This window comes from Lupinus angustifolius, chromosome LG06 (assembly GCF_001865875.1).
Source record: "Lupinus angustifolius cultivar Tanjil chromosome LG06, LupAngTanjil_v1.0, whole genome shotgun sequence".
NCBI classification, from domain to species: domain Eukaryota; kingdom Viridiplantae; phylum Streptophyta; class Magnoliopsida; order Fabales; family Fabaceae; genus Lupinus; species Lupinus angustifolius.
Window position 1 is genome coordinate 13186678 of NC_032014.1, and position 18462 is coordinate 13205139.

At 32.8% G+C, this 18462-nt stretch overlaps 1 protein-coding gene across 1 annotated transcript; it reads left to right on the forward strand.

Moving 5' to 3' along the window:
* On the forward strand, positions 7601-18183 carry LOC109349964 (glutamate--cysteine ligase, chloroplastic-like). Its single transcript, XM_019591047.1, has 16 exons — positions 7601-7719; positions 7824-8108; positions 10885-11035; positions 11382-11489; positions 11864-11956; positions 14461-14544; positions 14700-14768; positions 14857-14927; positions 15012-15080; positions 15555-15648; positions 15999-16088; positions 16194-16274; positions 16523-16615; positions 17093-17173; positions 17243-17312; positions 17783-18183. The coding sequence occupies exons 2-16, from the start codon at positions 7828-7830 to the stop codon at positions 17869-17871; spliced, it is 1524 nt and encodes a 507-aa protein (XP_019446592.1). The 5' UTR covers positions 7601-7719; positions 7824-7827; the 3' UTR covers positions 17872-18183.

The following is an 18462-nucleotide window of genomic DNA, read 5'->3' on the forward strand; positions in this document are numbered from 1 at the left end:
ATGCATAGGGGAAGATGAGGAGAAAGGGGTGTCACCTTCTAGGAATTGTGATTTAGAATTGCAATACAGTTTCAGTGAACATATTCAACAAACTAAATACATCATCAACAAAGTTTTAAGTTGTGGTTTTGGAAACTCCCAAAATCTTGACGTTTTGAATAATTACAGCAAACATGGCCACAATTCTGGTCATGATTTGGTTTGGGCGATTCCCAAAACCTTAACATATTTGTGGCACCTTAACATATTTGTGTCTGTAATAGTTGTGAACCCTCATTTAAAACCTTGACAGTAATTCTATCAACACCCTGGTATCAGTCTATTCCTATGTATTTGGGAAGCAATGCAGTGATCTCATTGCCAGCTCTTTCAATGATCATACGAAATGTCGTCGACATTAATGGCCTATACACCGATCTATGTAATTGTTGTCCTACCCACTACTACGGCATGAGCCTGCAATATCAACATGCTGTTGACACGCTGCATTGATGGGAAACAAAAGTTCTATTCTGTTGCTACCTAAAGAGTGGGCATTGATACCATGCCAAACCCAGTTCTATGTACCTAGAAAGAGATTCTCCTGCAAATACTTCTTGACACAAGCCACAATGTTGTCTTCAACAAAGAACACCTGATCAGAGCAGCAGAAGTCCATGGCAACCTACAAGACTATGGAATCATGATTGTCTTTGATGCAGTGCAACACAGATTCATCGGAAGTGTGGAACAGGTATGCGTTGAGACGCGGCATGCAGTGCAACCTCTGAGTGATCTGGTTACATTAGGAATTGAGTCATGTTTGCTTAGTGTTTTAAATTGCGGTTGTCGTCACGTTGCGGTTACTGCGATTGTGGTCATTGCGGCTGCTGTGAATTGGACTGCGACATTTGCAGTGTGAATTAATTGTTAGTTAAAAAAATATTTTTGAATTCAATGTGGCCTGATGTAGCCCAAATATAGTCCGATGCGGTCGCGTTGCGGCCTGATGTGGCCACATCATTGTGATTTGATGATACGATGCAATTGCAGTGTGATACGGTTGCGGCGGCCATGCAACCGCAATATTGCAGCCGCATCACGTGATGTAGTCCGCAATTTAAATCACTGTTTTTGAAGAAACAGAAGTTCTCTGGACATTTAAACTTCAATATCCAAATCAAACAATCAGTCACAACAGAATTAGCATTCTCCCTTATAAGCCAGTTGTGGCCCGGGATTTGGCAGTGTATGTTCCACTGAGATGGTCTTTGGCTTGAGGTTGAAGCCGAAAGGAAATTGCTGAAGTGAGAAGGAATAATTGTTATGATATTTTGCAGGTACCATGCATTGTCAAAATAGGTGTCCTTGATTTTAACCTCAATGTCTTGAATATTAACTAAGTCCACCAAAGTACATAAAGGTCCACCACCCTTTCCTTCTAAAATTTGGAAAACCAATATATTTTCCCATATTATTAGTGAAATAAATGAAAGATATAGATGTTAGTTTCTCTTTCCTAGAATTAGGAACCTCTTTCAAGGAGAAATTTTTTTTCTAGAATTTGACATTCGACTTCACAGAATTCATCCTATTTTTGGTTCCTACATCTTTCTCTTAACTTTGTTACCTTCCAAAATTTAACTCATACACAAATCTTTAATAAGTGACTAATTTTTCAAACGAACCTCCTCCTAAATGGCTAGAGTTTTCCATGCAAAAATGAAAAAGGTAGGGAAAGAAGGGTGCCCTTGTCATAGTTCTTGACATGGTGTGAAGTTTGACAACTTATCAAATGATCCTCAATACATAAATTTTTACATCTCACAACTTTGACAGATTAATTAGACTCGATAATCGCAAGAGTGATCCACTAGTCTCCATTCCAAATAATGGATAGAGATTGAGAAACTATGTCATGCAAGAAAAGATTAATAATTTGTTTTCTATAAAATAGATGGTGTAACATTTATGCCAAGTTAAAAAATAAAAAAAAAACTCTTTAATTAGGGAAAAATCCAATTTTAATATTTGTTTTCCTAAACTAATGACAAGGACCCATTTCATAATCAAGAAAGTGATAGTTTGAGAGAAATTCTCTCTTGCAAAATATTGATGTTGTTGTCAAAGTTTACTACAAGGGTTCGGTATCTACACAAATAGGATATCAAATATTCATATACAATAAGAATGGGTATATCTTATTATTTTTAAAGCAGTCTATTTCACTGATTGGGCTTTGAAAAATGTCTTGTTTGCGGTCTTAACTGAATAAGGGTGGGATCGCTTTGAACTGGAGAAATGTCGGTTCGACTGTGTTAAACTTGATTAAATCATATTAATCGAGAAGCAAATTGGACAATTCACTTAAAATTTAAAATTAGAACACTACTATAATCTTTTGTTTTACTCCGGTCAAAAAAATGAAGATACGTATAATTATTAGTTATGTACAATTTTGAATTTATATATAGTTTATATTTATAGATAAAAATTATTAATTATGTATGAAATCATCGGGTCAGATTGGACAGTTTAACCGTTTAAACCAGTTAAACATATTACACAACCTCTACATTTAACTCGAGTTTCACTATATTGGTTTAAATTAAATAATTTACAATGAGGAATGAAATATTAAGTATTAAAGAGAAAAAGATGTATACACCAACAGAGTTTTTTTTACAATGTCACTTCATTATCCACCATTCATTTTTCAATTATGTTTGACTTTTCACACAAAGTAATCCAAATGAAGGGTAGATAATACACTAATTGTACATAATTTTATACATTTTCAGTGCATCAATATTACACTCAAAATATTATGTCTTTTAATAATATTCCTTGTAATCAAAATTTCAATATCATTAGATAACTATATAAATAGGTGTTAATTAGAATATTCGATGTTTGAAGTCTTGAATTAAATCTAACTACCCGTGCGAAAAATAACATATGTTACAAATTAATATCTTATTTATTAATGATTTATTTATAAGTGATATATATCACTTTTACGGGCTGAGAAATTTAGTAAAAGATATAACATAATTGTTGCATCTCTTAATTGAAATGTTTGACCTCATAAATTTAGTTCACTTGAGGATATAATATACTTTCACATGTTTAAAAGTTTAATGTACAAAGTCAAAATATATACTATATGTCTGGAATAAGAGAAATACAGAAGAAGAAAAATAAAGAGATAGAGTCCAGGAAAAAAAAAGGAAAAATTAACCTCTTTTAAAGGAGAAAACCCTATATAGAAATTACTACCAAGTCATAAAAATAATATCTCCCTATTTTGGGAAAAATATATTTGAAATAAAGTAAGAACATAAAATACTTCAACTATTTTGTTTTTTTACCAAAAATATGAACAAGTTTAAGAGCATTTTTTACCAAAAATATGAACAAGTTTAAGAGCATTTTTTACCGACCATTTAAGGATTCAAGAAAATTTAATTTTGCATTAGAAAACTTAAAAGTTAACTTTTACATTCCCCATTTAATCTTTCCTTGGCCAATGTGGGTATTCGTTAATATCAATTCCTTTTTAAAGCATAAATCAAACAATATTTTTTTCTTTGCATTGAACTCAAAAAAAATATTACACTATTAACTATATAATAAAAAATATTAATTTTGTCTTTACCATTTCATCATGAACATATATCACCTTCTTCTTATTTATTTTTTTCCCCAAAGAGCTTCGTGTTCCTATAGAGAACTCTCGCACATTATATTTCATCTTCTACTATCGATGTATGAATTGAAAACTAATGAAAAGACTAAATTAGACACCTTATATTTGTGACAACTTTTTAAAGAAGAAGTTTTTTTCGTCAAATAAAACTTGAATTTCAAAAGTCATTTCTTTTCCTTGTGTCATACAGTAATGTGTATGTTAGAATTAATAAAAATCAAATAAGATGATCTAAAAGGTAAGGAATATAATAATATTAATTTTCAAGCTTCAAGTTTTTTTATAACTTTCAAATATTTTTTTAATAAAAAAGACTCAAATAGGATCGCAAACTGATTTCTTTATTTTTATTAAAAAAATAAAATTCAAAATTGAAAAAATCTTTATTTTCTACCACTTTTAAAAATATTTATTTTAAAAAAAATCACATAGTTGTATGTTTCAGTTTTCTATTTTCCAAATTTTAATTCGAAATTGTCATTTATTTTTTTGTGTTTTAATAAGAAAATATACAGGTAGTACATGTGTTATTAACAATCCGAATATACGTGTAATTTTGTGTTTTAATGGTGCGAATGCACGGGTAATATGTGTTCTTATCAATGCGAATGTACGTGTAACATGTCTGTTTTTAATCGTGAGAATGCACGAGTCACATGTGTATTATTAACAATACAAATGTAGGATAACATGTGTATTTTTAACTATGTGAATGCACGAATAACATATATATTCTTAACCATATCAATATACATATAATATATATGTTCTTAATATTCATGCAACAAAATATCATCCTATACAAATGAAGAGATAACTTGTTAGTTTAGTTTATAAGAATTTAACTCATACCTTACGATTAGAATTTAGATACAAACGTGAACGGCTTTGTTGATGGATATTTTATGATAGCCTAGAAGTACTTTATAAACACGACGAATATAATATAATAATAAATAATATTTTCATTCTTATTTGAGTTTGATATATTATTTTATAATTTATTACAACTTCATGTGAAATAAGAATCATATTTACCTACTTTTTAACCAAACATCTACATTTTTTGTTCTATTTCCTTATTCTTATTTATCTTCTATTATTCTTATTTATCTTCTATTATTCTTATTTATGATATGGTTCATAAAATAATAATACTACAATGGATAACGAGTAAAAATATTTTTATATTGTTAAGAACACTACTATAGTTACTCTAATAGATCTCATAGATTTATCATAATCATAATAACCCTGAAACAACATTTAACACCATTTTTCAATTTTTTTCCTTTCATTCATCTTATTACTTTATTTGTTTCTTTTTTTCAGTTTTCCCCCTCCCCAAGAGTCAAACCAACAATGATGTTTTATAGTTTTTCTCTTATATTTTATTTTTTATATTTCTCTTTCACATCTTTCTACCTATATCTAAAAATATGAAGTGAATTTTGTTTAGGTTTTAGACCAACAAATTTTGTTCATACCAACAAAAGTTTTAAATGGATTGGATCGACCATCGCCAACCCAAAGAGTCAATAAATGAACCTAGAATCCAAGAAGTTCAAGATTTAGACTGGTTGGTCCATACAAATTTAAAAATTCCAGACACCACCAACATTAATATTTAAGAGCAGTATTATTAAAACCGTACCAATTATTGAACCAGTCATGATACTAATATAATGGTATAGTAGTTTAATTGATAATTTTATAATTAAATGATATGCCGGTTAAATCATAAATAACTACTTATATATATAAACCAATAATATGGTGGATAGATAATATACTGAAAGTATATAACACTTTTGTACTATTAGTTCATACATGTTTTCATATTTAAAAATCTTTTACACTGTTACTATATATAATATATATACATTTTTATTTTATAGCATCTATTGATTTATTTAAATGTATGGATAACTTAGGTAAAAAAAGTAATATTATAATATGATAATATTGTTTTTTCACAAATTCCACCATAACTAAACCAAACTCAATCTATAATCTAATCTCTAGTAAAATGAAATCAAGAAGATAATAAAAGAATCTACTTCCTCCCATCACAATCTCCATGTTTCAAACACAATATCTTTCTCTCTCTTTGACTTTGTTCTTTTTTTCTTCCAATTGTGTCTCTCCTTGGTCCCTTCTCTTTCTCACACTTTGTTTTTTTCAATTTTCCCCAACACCCTCTTTTCCTTCTCTCTCTCACTTTTTTCTTCTCCATCTCTCTCCAAATTCTTCAAATCTAAAACTCCATCAAAACCTTACCATGCTGGAGCAAGATGCAACGCGAAACGTGGAAAACAACGAGTTCAGTGTCCAGATTGGCTCGTTTTTTTAAATGCAACAACCGGTCAGTTCAATACCAACTCGACCGGTTCACCGGTTTTGAGGAATACCAACCGATTTTGGCTAGTTTCCACCATCTAGTACATATCCGGTACAACAATTGTCCCGTACTGGTAAGGGGTCCAGTTGTCAGGTTTTCCGGTTGAACCGGCTGGCACGGTACCATTTTATCAACATTGCTTAAGAGGAAAGAAACCTATAAGGAGACATCTTGGAACCGCCCTAGACAGAGGGTTCCCCTAGGTTTTGTTTGAGAGTATGATTTTGGAGAGGAAGTAATAACTTTGGAAAATCTTCCCCTTGTTTGGGAGCTGAATGAAGACGAATGAAAGGTTTCAGAGAGTTTCTCAAAATCTCCAAAACTCTTAATGTGTCTATTTTCAAAGTTCCATCAATTTGAAGTGTTTTGAAGATATAATGTCAAAATACCTAAATATTCTTAGTAATATTATATAATTATATTATTGTCATTTCTCATTGTTAATTATATTGTTAAAGTAAAAATAAAAAATATTTTTATATTATCATTAATTTACTCCCCTCCCTCTAAATTTCATATTCCAAAATAAAGGAAATAATTATATTCCATTTCCATCCTATTCCTCTAATTCCTAACCATTTGATCTCCCTCCCTCCATTTTTCTTATAACTCCCAAACAAAGTCTTAGACATAACCTCGTATCAACATAAACTCATAGATATGCATGCTACAAACTAAAATACATACAAGACATGGGAATCATGACATCACTAGAAGCAAATCAAACCCAGTATAAGTATAAGTAGAGGAAGCCTTGTACAATAAGAACAACATTTTCCTCATCTCATATTCATGATTTTACAATCATCTCTTAACTTATGTATGAATCGCGTAAATATTAACTTATAGTTAAATTCATTTTCAATTACCCACCTCAGATACTCCTACACATAGTCCAAACATTGTATCAACATTGTCATTTGCCACGTCATTCATCCACCAAACCCATCAATGAATTTGACATTTTCCAAGAGTTAGAGAGCAAGTTGAATATAAAAAGAACATGTATACACGCACAATGTTACGATGTATGAGTTTTATGTATTATCATTGTAATATTAATAATTTATATTTTATCTTTATTAATCCTTCAAAAGATATAAATGATTAGTAAATGATTTAATGACTATGCATAAATCTTTACACCAAAAATACATATCCTCTTTAGTATTAGCATTGAAATAAAAAAGAGGAAAAAGTTGATGCAATGCAATGTAAGCAATGAGGTGTGATGAACGGCTTGAAGTGACTTTCATACTAATTAATTAAGACCCTAATATTTATCTGCTGATAATATAAAGATTTATGTACAGTTATTACATTATTATTTATTTAAAATATTTTTTTGAATATTTAATAATAAATAAATGATGAATAATATATAAAACTTATACACCACTATTTATACATTTTTTAATTAATTAACTCCCATAGCATTGAGATTTTGAGTTTTCTGATGTTCTAGAGTAGTAGTGTAAGGAGTTCAATAAATAATGTGATTCCATTCACTTTCTCAACGCTGTTCATATCAAAAAACAAATCCTTTATTTTTCCCATTCTTCTTCTCTGCTTTTTCTCTTCACTCTCCGCCAAATTCATAAAGAAAACCCTAATTTTCTTCACAAATTCGGTAACAATTTATTTCATTCTACCACCCTCAAACTTTCCGATTTACTTCATCCTTATTATTTTATTATATAATCATTTTTAATTTCTTATAATTTCGATTTGTAGAGCCATGGTTGTGATTTCGCGAGCTGCACTATCCCCACACTGTTTCCGCGATGAGATAACAACACGACGTAAGTTCAGTGTGTCCAATGTTGTTGTTAATGTTAGGAAAACCTCTATGGGTTTTTCGAATAGGGTTGTTGTTGGTGGTGGGTGTAGACGTGGCAAGAGTGTGATTGTTGGTGCTAGTCCTCCAATTGAAGATACTGTTGTTGTTACTGAGCCACTTACAAAGAAGGATCTTGTGGATTATCTCGCTTCTGGTTGTAAGACCAAGGATAAATGGAGGTTCTAATTTTTCATTCATGTCTTTGTGTTCTTCTGTTTTAATTTGAGTTCTTGTGCTGCATGTGATTTTGGATTTTATTTCATTATTTCTGTGATGTGATCTGCAATTATTATTTTAATAGTGTTTCCTTGTTGTAGTCCTATAATTTATATGACAATAAAATATATCTGATAAGTTACATCTTCCTCGTACCGGGAGATAAGTTACATCCTCCTCGTACCGGGAGATAAGTTACATCCTCCTCGTACCGGGAGATAAGTTACATCCTCCTCGTACCGGGAGATAAGTTACATCCTCCTCGTACCGGGAGATAAGTTACATCCTCCTCGTACCGGGAGATAAGTTACATCCTCCTCATATCAGGAGATAATAAGTTATATCATCTAACCATTCAAATTATGACATAAAACAATGGGACAAATGTCATAATTTGAGTAGTCGGAGGATATAACTTATCTTAGATATTTTATTCTGATTGTATATTTGCATGGATGGTGGTACAAATCAATATGATATCATGTGATACCCTTTAAGTTAGAGACAGACTAATCTCTCAATTAATGCTGTTGGGCCTAAGCGGGACCCCTCCCAATATTGTTTTAGTAAATACATGAATAGTAGGATTTCCGATTTTGTTTTAATAAATACATGAATAGTAGGATTGAGCAGTGTGTAATTAAGGCACCCAAATCCCTTCCGTCTGGACTAACACACATTCATCATGATATGATGAGTAAATATGATATCCAATATGTTATCATTAAATATGGATTTTTTAAATAAATCAAATATGGGTTGACGAGTTGCCAATATGTTAAAGGGAGATTTTGTGCTATAAAGCTCGTGCAACATGTGGGGAATCGTTACTTGTTAGCCTATGTACCACATACCGAGTTCAACGCACCGTGTACCACGTACCAAATTCCATATAAAAGAAGTCTTTGTATTACCAATATAAAAAGTAACAAACTGTATCGAATGATTAATTATGATGTCGGATATGAGGAAGGGTCAAAATCGTTGTTTGGGCATTGTCTATACTCTATGGTTGACAACCTTATATGGAAGAGGTTGATGATTTCACAACTCAAATTTGTAACCTCTGGTTATATGACAATGATGACGATTGGGCCCAGACTCCCTAGTGATTCCAGTATGGCAATATACAACAATCAAGCCTTAATCCCATTAGATGAGGTCAATTATATGAATTGAATGACGTTATAATGCTCTTTCATAAGTTATGTTTATTGACAAAAGTATTGATCTCTAAATCATTCCTAATTGTCTCGCCTATGGTTTTCCTTGGCCGCCTCTTCATCTTGGAATTGAGCTAACCTCCACTTGTTTCACTCTCCTTATTAGGGTGTCTACATGTCTCCTCCATACATGTCCAAATCACCTAAGACACGATTGTACCATTTTTTCTACAACAGAGCTACTCCAATTTTCTCCCTGATACGTTCACTTCTAATCCTATCTTGTGTAGTGTGTTCACTCACTCAATTCGATATTCTCATCTCTGCTACATGAAGTTTATTATCTTATTGACATTTTATCGCTCAACATTCAATTTCATATAACATTGCAGGTCTTGTAGTCACGCGGTAAAACTCTCCCTTAAGTTTGAGTGATACAATTTTATCACAAGTGACACCTGAAGCACTCCACCATTTCATCTAACCCGCTTGAATCTAATGGTTTGCATCTCCATCAATTCCAATCTTTAACTCTACAAAAGGGTTTGTCCGTCCCTAGTATGATAATATATACTAAAAAACATTTATATATGTAAAAGGTGAAATGAATTCATCCCCTTACGATTATTGCAGTTGGAGTCCTGTGCATTTCCCTTTGCCCTCCTTTATGAATTGTACATTTACTGATTTTGAGGTGGACAAGATTGCATTAGGGAGCATGTATCTGGTTGGAAAGGAACATAGAATTTTGATTATGTATGTGATAGGGTTACTTTTTTGGCTTCGCTCTGGTGCAAAAACCATGGGCTTTTATTGGTGCTTATATGGTAGATATGCAGAGAGATGAGCATTCTTTGTTGCATGACCCTTTTGCTTAGCTTCTAGTTTTTTCTTTTATTCTTGTGAGACTTTCTCCAATATTCTCCCTTCTATTCTAATACCTTTTAAAAAAAGAAAACACTGCATTAGGGAGAATATGCTTTGAAGAATGTAATTGATGACAGCTAGACTTCTGTATCATGGAAACTTTGGAGGAGACACAATGGGTGTTCACAAAAGGGGGTATATGCTGAAAATATGAGTGCAGGAGTGTCACAGGAGTATGAGTGTCAGATACAGATCTGATATGGCGTTCTTCGCACATATATTGTCAGATACAGATCTGTATACACTGGTTGCCTGCTATTGTTAGACTGCTAATTTACCATTTAGAAGAATATTACTGAGTGTAAACTTATGTAGAATATTTTATCTCCATGATATACTTTGGTTGGATGTATATGGTTTTACATGATTTTCTGTGTTTCAATTTGCAATGAACACTGCAATGGTTTATTTAGGACTTTTTGGATTTAATAATATCTTCCTAGGGTTTCCTTGTTGTCTAATGTCTGTTACATCGACTCAGTTTGTAATTTAACTACTTACGCAACCTTATACAGCATTTGATTAGGTTCCTTGTGAAGTTATATAACTTAAACCTTATTTTATAATTTTTTTATATAATTTGAACTTTATCTGATGCGATGATGAGTTTGTGTCTATAGGCAATTAATGTATTCATGTTGCCTTACAGAATAGGTACTGAACATGAAAAGTTTGGTTTTGAGTTCGAGAGTTTGCGCCCTATGAAGTATGAGCAAATAGCAGAATTGCTGAATGGCATTGCCGAGAGATTTGATTGGAATAAAGTAATGGAGGGTGATAAAATTATTGGACTCACACAGGTAAACTAATATTTGTGTGACCAAGAATGTAAACATTTTGCTGGAGATTTGCAATATTATTTGTTTTTTTGGTATTATTAAGGGTATCCCCTTATCTTTTTGGGTAAGGAACTAATCCCTTTCGGGGTGTGTGATTGTCCCTCCCAACAAGTGTTGCTCTCAGGAATCAAACACTTGACCTTTTGGTCATCTTGGGGATCTAGCGGGGCCTTACAACGACTAGACCAACGCCTTGTTGGTCAATATTATTTGTTTGTTATAATGCTTCTCGATTCAAGCATTCAATATAGTGCTTTGTTATTGTTGGAGATTTGAAGTGAAAAAATTCAAACATTATGTGGACCAGGGGAAGCAAAGCATATCGTTGGAGCCAGGAGGTCAATTTGAGCTTAGTGGTGCTCCTGTTGAAACCTTGCACCAGACTTGTGCTGAAGTTAATTCACATCTCTATCAGGTTGGTCATGCATACTTGTTACAATAATACATTGAAAAGTAATCTGCTGATTTCTGATAACAGAAGGAAGTTTGGGATTTTTATCAGCATTCTCTCTTCAATGTGGGTGTAATTCTGGTTTTCTCTTCTTTTTTTGGGTGGTATCTTCCCTGTTGCACACCAAAAAAATAATAATCATCTCCTTATCTAACAAATAAGTATCTTCAATCTTCATCACTGTTATTATCTTAACTTTTCTTTGTATGTTGTGACATAATAGCTAGCAAAATTTTAGTACTAGTTAGATTGAGTTTCATTGTTATGTTATATGATGAGCGGCCTAGATATATCTTTTGTATCAATTCTGTTAATTATTTCCTTATTTTTTTTGACAGGTTAAAGCAGTTGCTGAGGAAATGGGGATTGGATTTTTGGGTATTGGTTTTCAGCCTAAGTGGGCAATCAAAGACATACCTATAATGCCAAAGGTAGTATTTGTTTCTCCCATCTTTTAAGTCCTTTAATTGTTGAAACATGCACATATTTCTCGATTTATCGAGAAATAAATATATTGCTTAGATGTCACTTGCTGACTGCATCAGTTATAAGAGCTGGATTACTTAATTTGGCTGGTTTCGTTTAGATTATTGCAACAACCTTCTGTCCATTCAGGATGTGAAAGGCATGTAAAATTTGGATCCTACTAGTCTAATCTAAATTGTTGATTTGGTCTACCAAATTTATCCACAAGGATTGATAGTTTAATTTGAACTTTAATGAACAAATATCCCAACTTGTGATAGTACTGGTACTGTGGTACATAATTTTTCCTCCATGATGCTGTGACATGCATTAACTGTGCCATCTTGACTGCTTATACTAAAGTGTTTGTCATCATTAAATTATAATTTTCCGTTATTTTGTTTTTTAATTTTGCTGCACATACTTGTGGTTTTATAGTGGGCTAAAATTTTATAACTAATTCTATTGTGGAAATATGCCTATAAAAAAGTGGCGGGGTTATAGAGTTTAGATATGGAAGGAGAAAAAAAGAATGATCAAAATAGTAATTGTATTGACAATATTGTGAATGATAATGTAATAACGTTGTAATACAAAAGAAATAATATAACCTCTATTTATACTAATACTAACTCCTAATTAAGCCCAATTAAGTAAGGAAATAATTCATAAAAGATAAAATAAAGTAATCTCAACCCTAAGAGATCTTCTAAGATACTCTAAACAAATTTAAGATATAATCATCATAATATTAGATGTTCTCTCTATATCTAAGTATCTTCTAGACATTCTCTATATTATAATTTAAGATATTCTAATATTTTCAAATTATGATAATACCCTCTTAAGATAAAGCTTACTAAGCTTTAAGCTTGTTACAAATAATCTTTTTTAAAAGGAAACAAACAAATAGTTACATGAGCTCCACCAAACATTACTTTAGTGTTGTAAACATTGACGAAATTTGCAATGAAGATGATGGAATGATAACTACAATGAAAGTAGTCTAAGGTACCTGAAACAAATGCTCTAAACCATTAATAACAACTACAATCTTCAAATGCCATAAGACAGCAAAGCTTAACCATCCATGGTAGAAGTTATCTCCAAGCCTGACCACAATGAACAAAAGCAAACAATGCTTAACCGTCCATGACAGAAACTATCTCTAACCTTAACCACCATGAGTAGAGGCAACAACATTTAACCATGTTTGGCAGGATCTATCTCCAAGCATAACCACCATAGACAGAAGCAAACAATGCTTAACCATCTATAGTAGAACCTATCTCCAAGTTTAACCACCATGGACAAAAGCAAACTGACAAGAATGATGGTCGAACAACTAGCAACACCAAATAACAAGGACCAAATTTGAGGGTTGATCTTCAATCAGGAAGGACTAGATAGCACCAGAAACCACCATCATTTAACCAATAATCGGGACGACATCAAGAGCTTCGAGAAGAACCTTGATCAACACAAGAACACAAACACTAATCACACCTAGGCCATGATAAATTTGAACCACACAAGATGTGAACCACTTCAACAGTTCTATATTCAACACCCCCTCAAGTTGGAGCATATACACATCATATGCATCCAAATTGTCACATATGGAGAAGAGAGAAAACCGGCGACACTTATGACAAAGATGACAATGACAAATTCAGGAAGAACAATGTAGATTGATGCTTTAACAAAGTCATACACCAACAAGAACATATCCAAAATAGGAGTGAAACCAACGTGCTAAAGGGGGAGTCCAGAAGGATGATAAAACAACAACGCAAATGACAAGCCTTGAAAGTTAGATGACAACAAGACTAAGAACAAGTGGGGAAACGGTGACAACCAGACAACTAACTGGCAAAAGGATCACAAGCTGAAGTTTTCCTCAAGGCAGATACCACTCTGATACCATCTTGAAATTATAGGATTTAGATATGGAAGGAGATAAAATGGATGGCCAAAATAATAATTATATTGATAATATTGTGATTGATGATGTGATACAAAAGATATAATACTAACCTCTATTTATACTAATACTAACCTCTATTTAGACTAATACTAACTCCTAATTAAGTTAGGAGACAAATCATAAACGATAAAATAAATTAATCTCAATCCTAAGAGACCTTCTAAGATACTCTAAACAAATAAAAAATATAATTATCATAACATAAGACATTCTAAGGTATCATCTAGATATTCTCTTTAATAAAATTTAAAATATTTTTAAATATTTTCATATATTCTAATAAAAGAGTTGATACTTCATATCTTAATCAGTGATAACCCACTGTAAATAGTGTTGCAATGGTCTCTATGATTTCACTGATTTTCTTATTATTTTTATGAGCAAGTCATATTAGGGGAGTTTGGTAACTGAACAGTGATAGTGCTTCTTAGTTGACCTCAAGCGGTTCAATTAATTGCTTTCTTACTGTCTGTTGTGACTCAGGGAAGATATGAAATTATGAGGAATTACATGCCCAAAGTTGGTTCTCTTGGTCTTGACATGATGTTCAGGACATGCACTGTACAGGTGAGACAGTGATTTTTGTGTTGAGTTTTTTTCTACAAACCAGTCCTAATTTGAACATGGTGAAAAGAGTATCTTCTAAAACAAACGTGTATCAGCTGTTGTACTCGTGTCCAAAAAAAGCCTATAGTGATATTTTTGTACTTATTCTTTTTTAGGTCAATCTTGACTTTAGTTCTGAGGCTGACATGATCCGGAAATTCCGCGCTGGCCTAGCTTTACAGCCTGTAAGAAACACAAACTTTTGTGTTTTCTTTTTTCCTTAGGAAATTTGCTCAGTGTTGTGGACTATAATTAGTGTTATCGTTCCAACAGATTGCAACGGCTCTTTTTGCCAATTCACCCTTCAAAGAAGGAAAGCCAAATGGTTTTGTCAGTTTAAGAAGGTACTCGGAAGTTCTCATGCAGTTGTTTCTGTTCTCACCTTATTTTTAACGTACCTTATAAGGGTTTTTGTACACTTGAAACAGCCATATTTGGACTGATACTGATAAGGACCGCTCAGGCATGCTGCCCTTTGTTTTTGATGACTCTTTCGGGTAAGAGATATTATTTTTGAATCATGAAGAATAAAGGGATTAACTTTTATCACTAAGTGTTCTGACTCTAGGCTTCATGGGTTTTCATTGCATTTAAAGGCATTGAAAGTAAAATACAGTTATTTTTGTTATGTAAGATCTTTTATCCTTTTGCCGATTCAGTCATCTTTTGCATTGTTTACACAGCCAAGGATATGACGAAAGAATTCAGTAATAATTGACTAAAATTTATTGTTGTACTTGTGTTGTGTACTTGTATTTCTTTTTGTGAAATGGCATTCCCTTTAAAATTGTAGTTAAAACTTGGATGATTTGTTCTTTTTTTCTGTAATAGTTCAGTTGAAATACAATTTTGATATTACACCGTCTTTTTGTTTGACGTGTTCCTAATTTATTTTAAAAGCTTGTCGATGTCATTTCATGCAATGGTTTGTTAACATTTTTTCTTGATACTTTCCAACTCTTTGATTGCAGGTTTGAGCAGTATGTGGATTATGCTCTTGATGTTCCAATGTATTTTGTCTATCGCAACAAGAAATATGTTGACTGTACTGGCATGACCTTCAGGGTTTCCATCTAACTTTAATACTCTTGTAATTTAAGGCTATCTCTGTAGACTGTAGCCTCCCTATTATCTATTTTGAAACTTACTTCCATAGAGAATTCTAGCAACACACTATTTCAATACTCTCTTCAGCACACTATTATTGGTGGAATTCATGTCGGATTCACTAAATTACATGGGTCCACCCTCTATTTAGTGGTTCACATATGTATTCCACCTAATAATAGAAAGTGTTGAGAAGAGTGTGTTGCTAACATTGCGCTACTTCCATGTTACCTATTTTGAAATTTCACATAATATTCATATACCCTTGATTTATTCAGTGTATAGAATTAATTATTATTTTATTGCAGGACTTCTTGGCAGGAAAGCTTCCCTCTATTCCTGGTGAATTACCAACCCTCAATGACTGGGAGAATCACTTGACAACCATATTTCCTGAGGTTTGTTCTTATTGGTTTTACAATTTAACGGGCATCTGTTACTTTTGCAATGTTCTTGCAGTATCTGTGAAATTATGTTACTATTTTTACCACAACTCTGTTCAGGTCAGACTGAAGAGGTATTTGGAGATGAGAGGCGCTGATGGAGGGCCTTGGAGAAGGTTATGTGCTTTACCAGCATTTTGGGTGAGTTGCAATTTACCTCTTGTGCATGATATTGTCCTTGTGACTGTTGTAGCCGTACAACAATCTTGTGGCTTTGTCTTAGAAAAACAAATGGAGTTATGTTATTAGTAGCCATTTGTTGGAACTTTATTGTATGTCTATCTTCTCAAGCTCTTCACCTTTGCTTGCATGCTCTAGAATATTTTCTTCACTTACAAACTACTTTTATTTAGTAATGTAAGCTCACTGTTATTTTCCTGATTTGTTAGGTAGGGTTATTGTACGATGAGGTTTCTCTTCAAAATGTTTTAGATATTACAGCAGATTGGACTTCAGAAGAAAGAGAAATGCTAAGGAATAAGGTAACATGGATTGTAACAATTTCATCACTTAATTGTTTTTATTACTCAATCCAAAAGCTTAAGCTGCTAGGTACAGTTTCAGATATGGTTTTTGTTTTGTTAAATCTGTAGCATGCCCCCCTCTTTTCTGTGCTGTGTTGAAATTTATTTAGAAGGGGAAGTGGGCAAGTGAGGATTGAACTCCTGTTTTGATCAAGTTAGTTTTCTCTAATGAACTAAAATAAAAATTAAATTAAAAACCTAGGTGCAAACCTGAAAGAATGATAAAAGAAGCTCCTAGGTTCTTGAGTTTTGGAGGACTAAAATATCATTTGAAACCTGGAAGAGGAACTAATTTCTCTGATTTAAATCTCTGCTGCAGACACATATTTATAGACAAGATACACAAATGTAGACCCAGTAGTCATAAGTTAATTCACTACTAAGGTTCATTATATATACTTGATGTTACTGACCAGCAAAGGCTTTATCTGGCAGGTTCCTGTCACTGGTCTAAAAACACCATTCCGAGACGGTTTGCTGAAGCATGTTGCTGAAGATGTTCTAAAGTTGGCAAAGGTAAGCTATCGCTACTTTTGTTATTGCTGTTATTGTCAATATTACTAACGGCATTGGTGTATCCTACAGGATGGCTTGGAAAGAAGAGGCTACAAGGAATCAGGATTTTTGAATGAGGTAGCGGAGGTGGTTAGAACAGGTAATTGATTTGATGCTTGTAATTAATTAATTATGCATAGAGGGTGAGTCTCAATGCAACATTAAGGTTGTCTCTTAGTAACTAAAAGATCAGGGGTTCAAATCCTGGAAACAATATCTCCGTTTGCGGGGATAAAGCTGTATACATATATCCTCCACAGACCCCACTAGGTGGGAGCCTCGTGCACTGGACCACCCTTTTTATGCTCATCAACTATGCATCTCCCGCACCTATGCAAGGCCTCCAAAGCATTGGCTAATTGGCTTAAGAGAATCAAGCTATTAAACATTATCTGGCTTTATGCTAAAGTTTCATTTATGTTCCTCTATGACCCAAGTTTTATGCCTTCCTAACATTTTGAAATGATATTTCTCTATCAAACCTTTATCAGGCATTATTTTTGTACTTTCCTCATTACATTGCTTTTTCTTTCGTTTAGTATTTTATCTAATCAATCTTTGTTGGTGCAGGTGTGACCCCAGCTGAGAAGCTTTTGGAATTATACAATGGAAAATGGGAGCAATCTGTAGATCGTGTATATGAGGAATTACTGTATTGAGGTGTATTCAACTACTTGCTTCTTCCACATTCCAGTGGGAGCTTAATTATGTGTAAACTTTCAGAGTTGTAGTCCTAGCTACCTCTATTGTGATCTGCATTTGGATGTTGGAAATAATTTCTGATATAGTTTTTGCCTTAAGGCTCCTCTCATGTGATTTTTCATTGGAAACACGATTTGATCTAGCTGGTATCTAATTCATGTCCTAAAGTTGAAAACTTCCACCAGCTTAATTAATTTGACAGAAGTGGTGATAATTAATGATTTTGTGGTATGCACCAATTTTGATGGGAAGAACCTTCTTTTTCTCTAGTTCTAGACTAGGACTAATTCAATTTTGCGTAACATTTTGACCTCTGCTTTTGTAATATTACTATTTTCGTTTTTGTTAATTCTATCTCTCTCTCAACTCTAATGCATATCTAATGCATATCCTTGTAGTAGTTATGATGGCAGATGTTGAACTTTTAGCTGAAGAATTTATTTAGATTTAGGCTTATTAGAACAACTTATGGGAATAAACAAATAAAATGGTTCAATTTTCATGGAAGTCAGTGTCTCTATAAAGTGAAAGTGTCTTCATTTGAATTA

Coding starts and splice junctions, on each gene's coding strand:
- LOC109349964 (XM_019591047.1), top strand. CDS start 7,828: ATGGTTGTGATTTCGCGAGCTGCACTATCCCCACACTGTTTCCGCGAT. Junction 8,109..10,884: donor AAGACCAAGGATAAATGGAG/GTTCTAATTTTT, acceptor GTTGCCTTACAG/AATAGGTACTGAACATGAAA. Junction 16,275..16,522: donor GTGCTTTACCAGCATTTTGG/GTGAGTTGCAAT, acceptor CTGATTTGTTAG/GTAGGGTTATTGTACGATGA.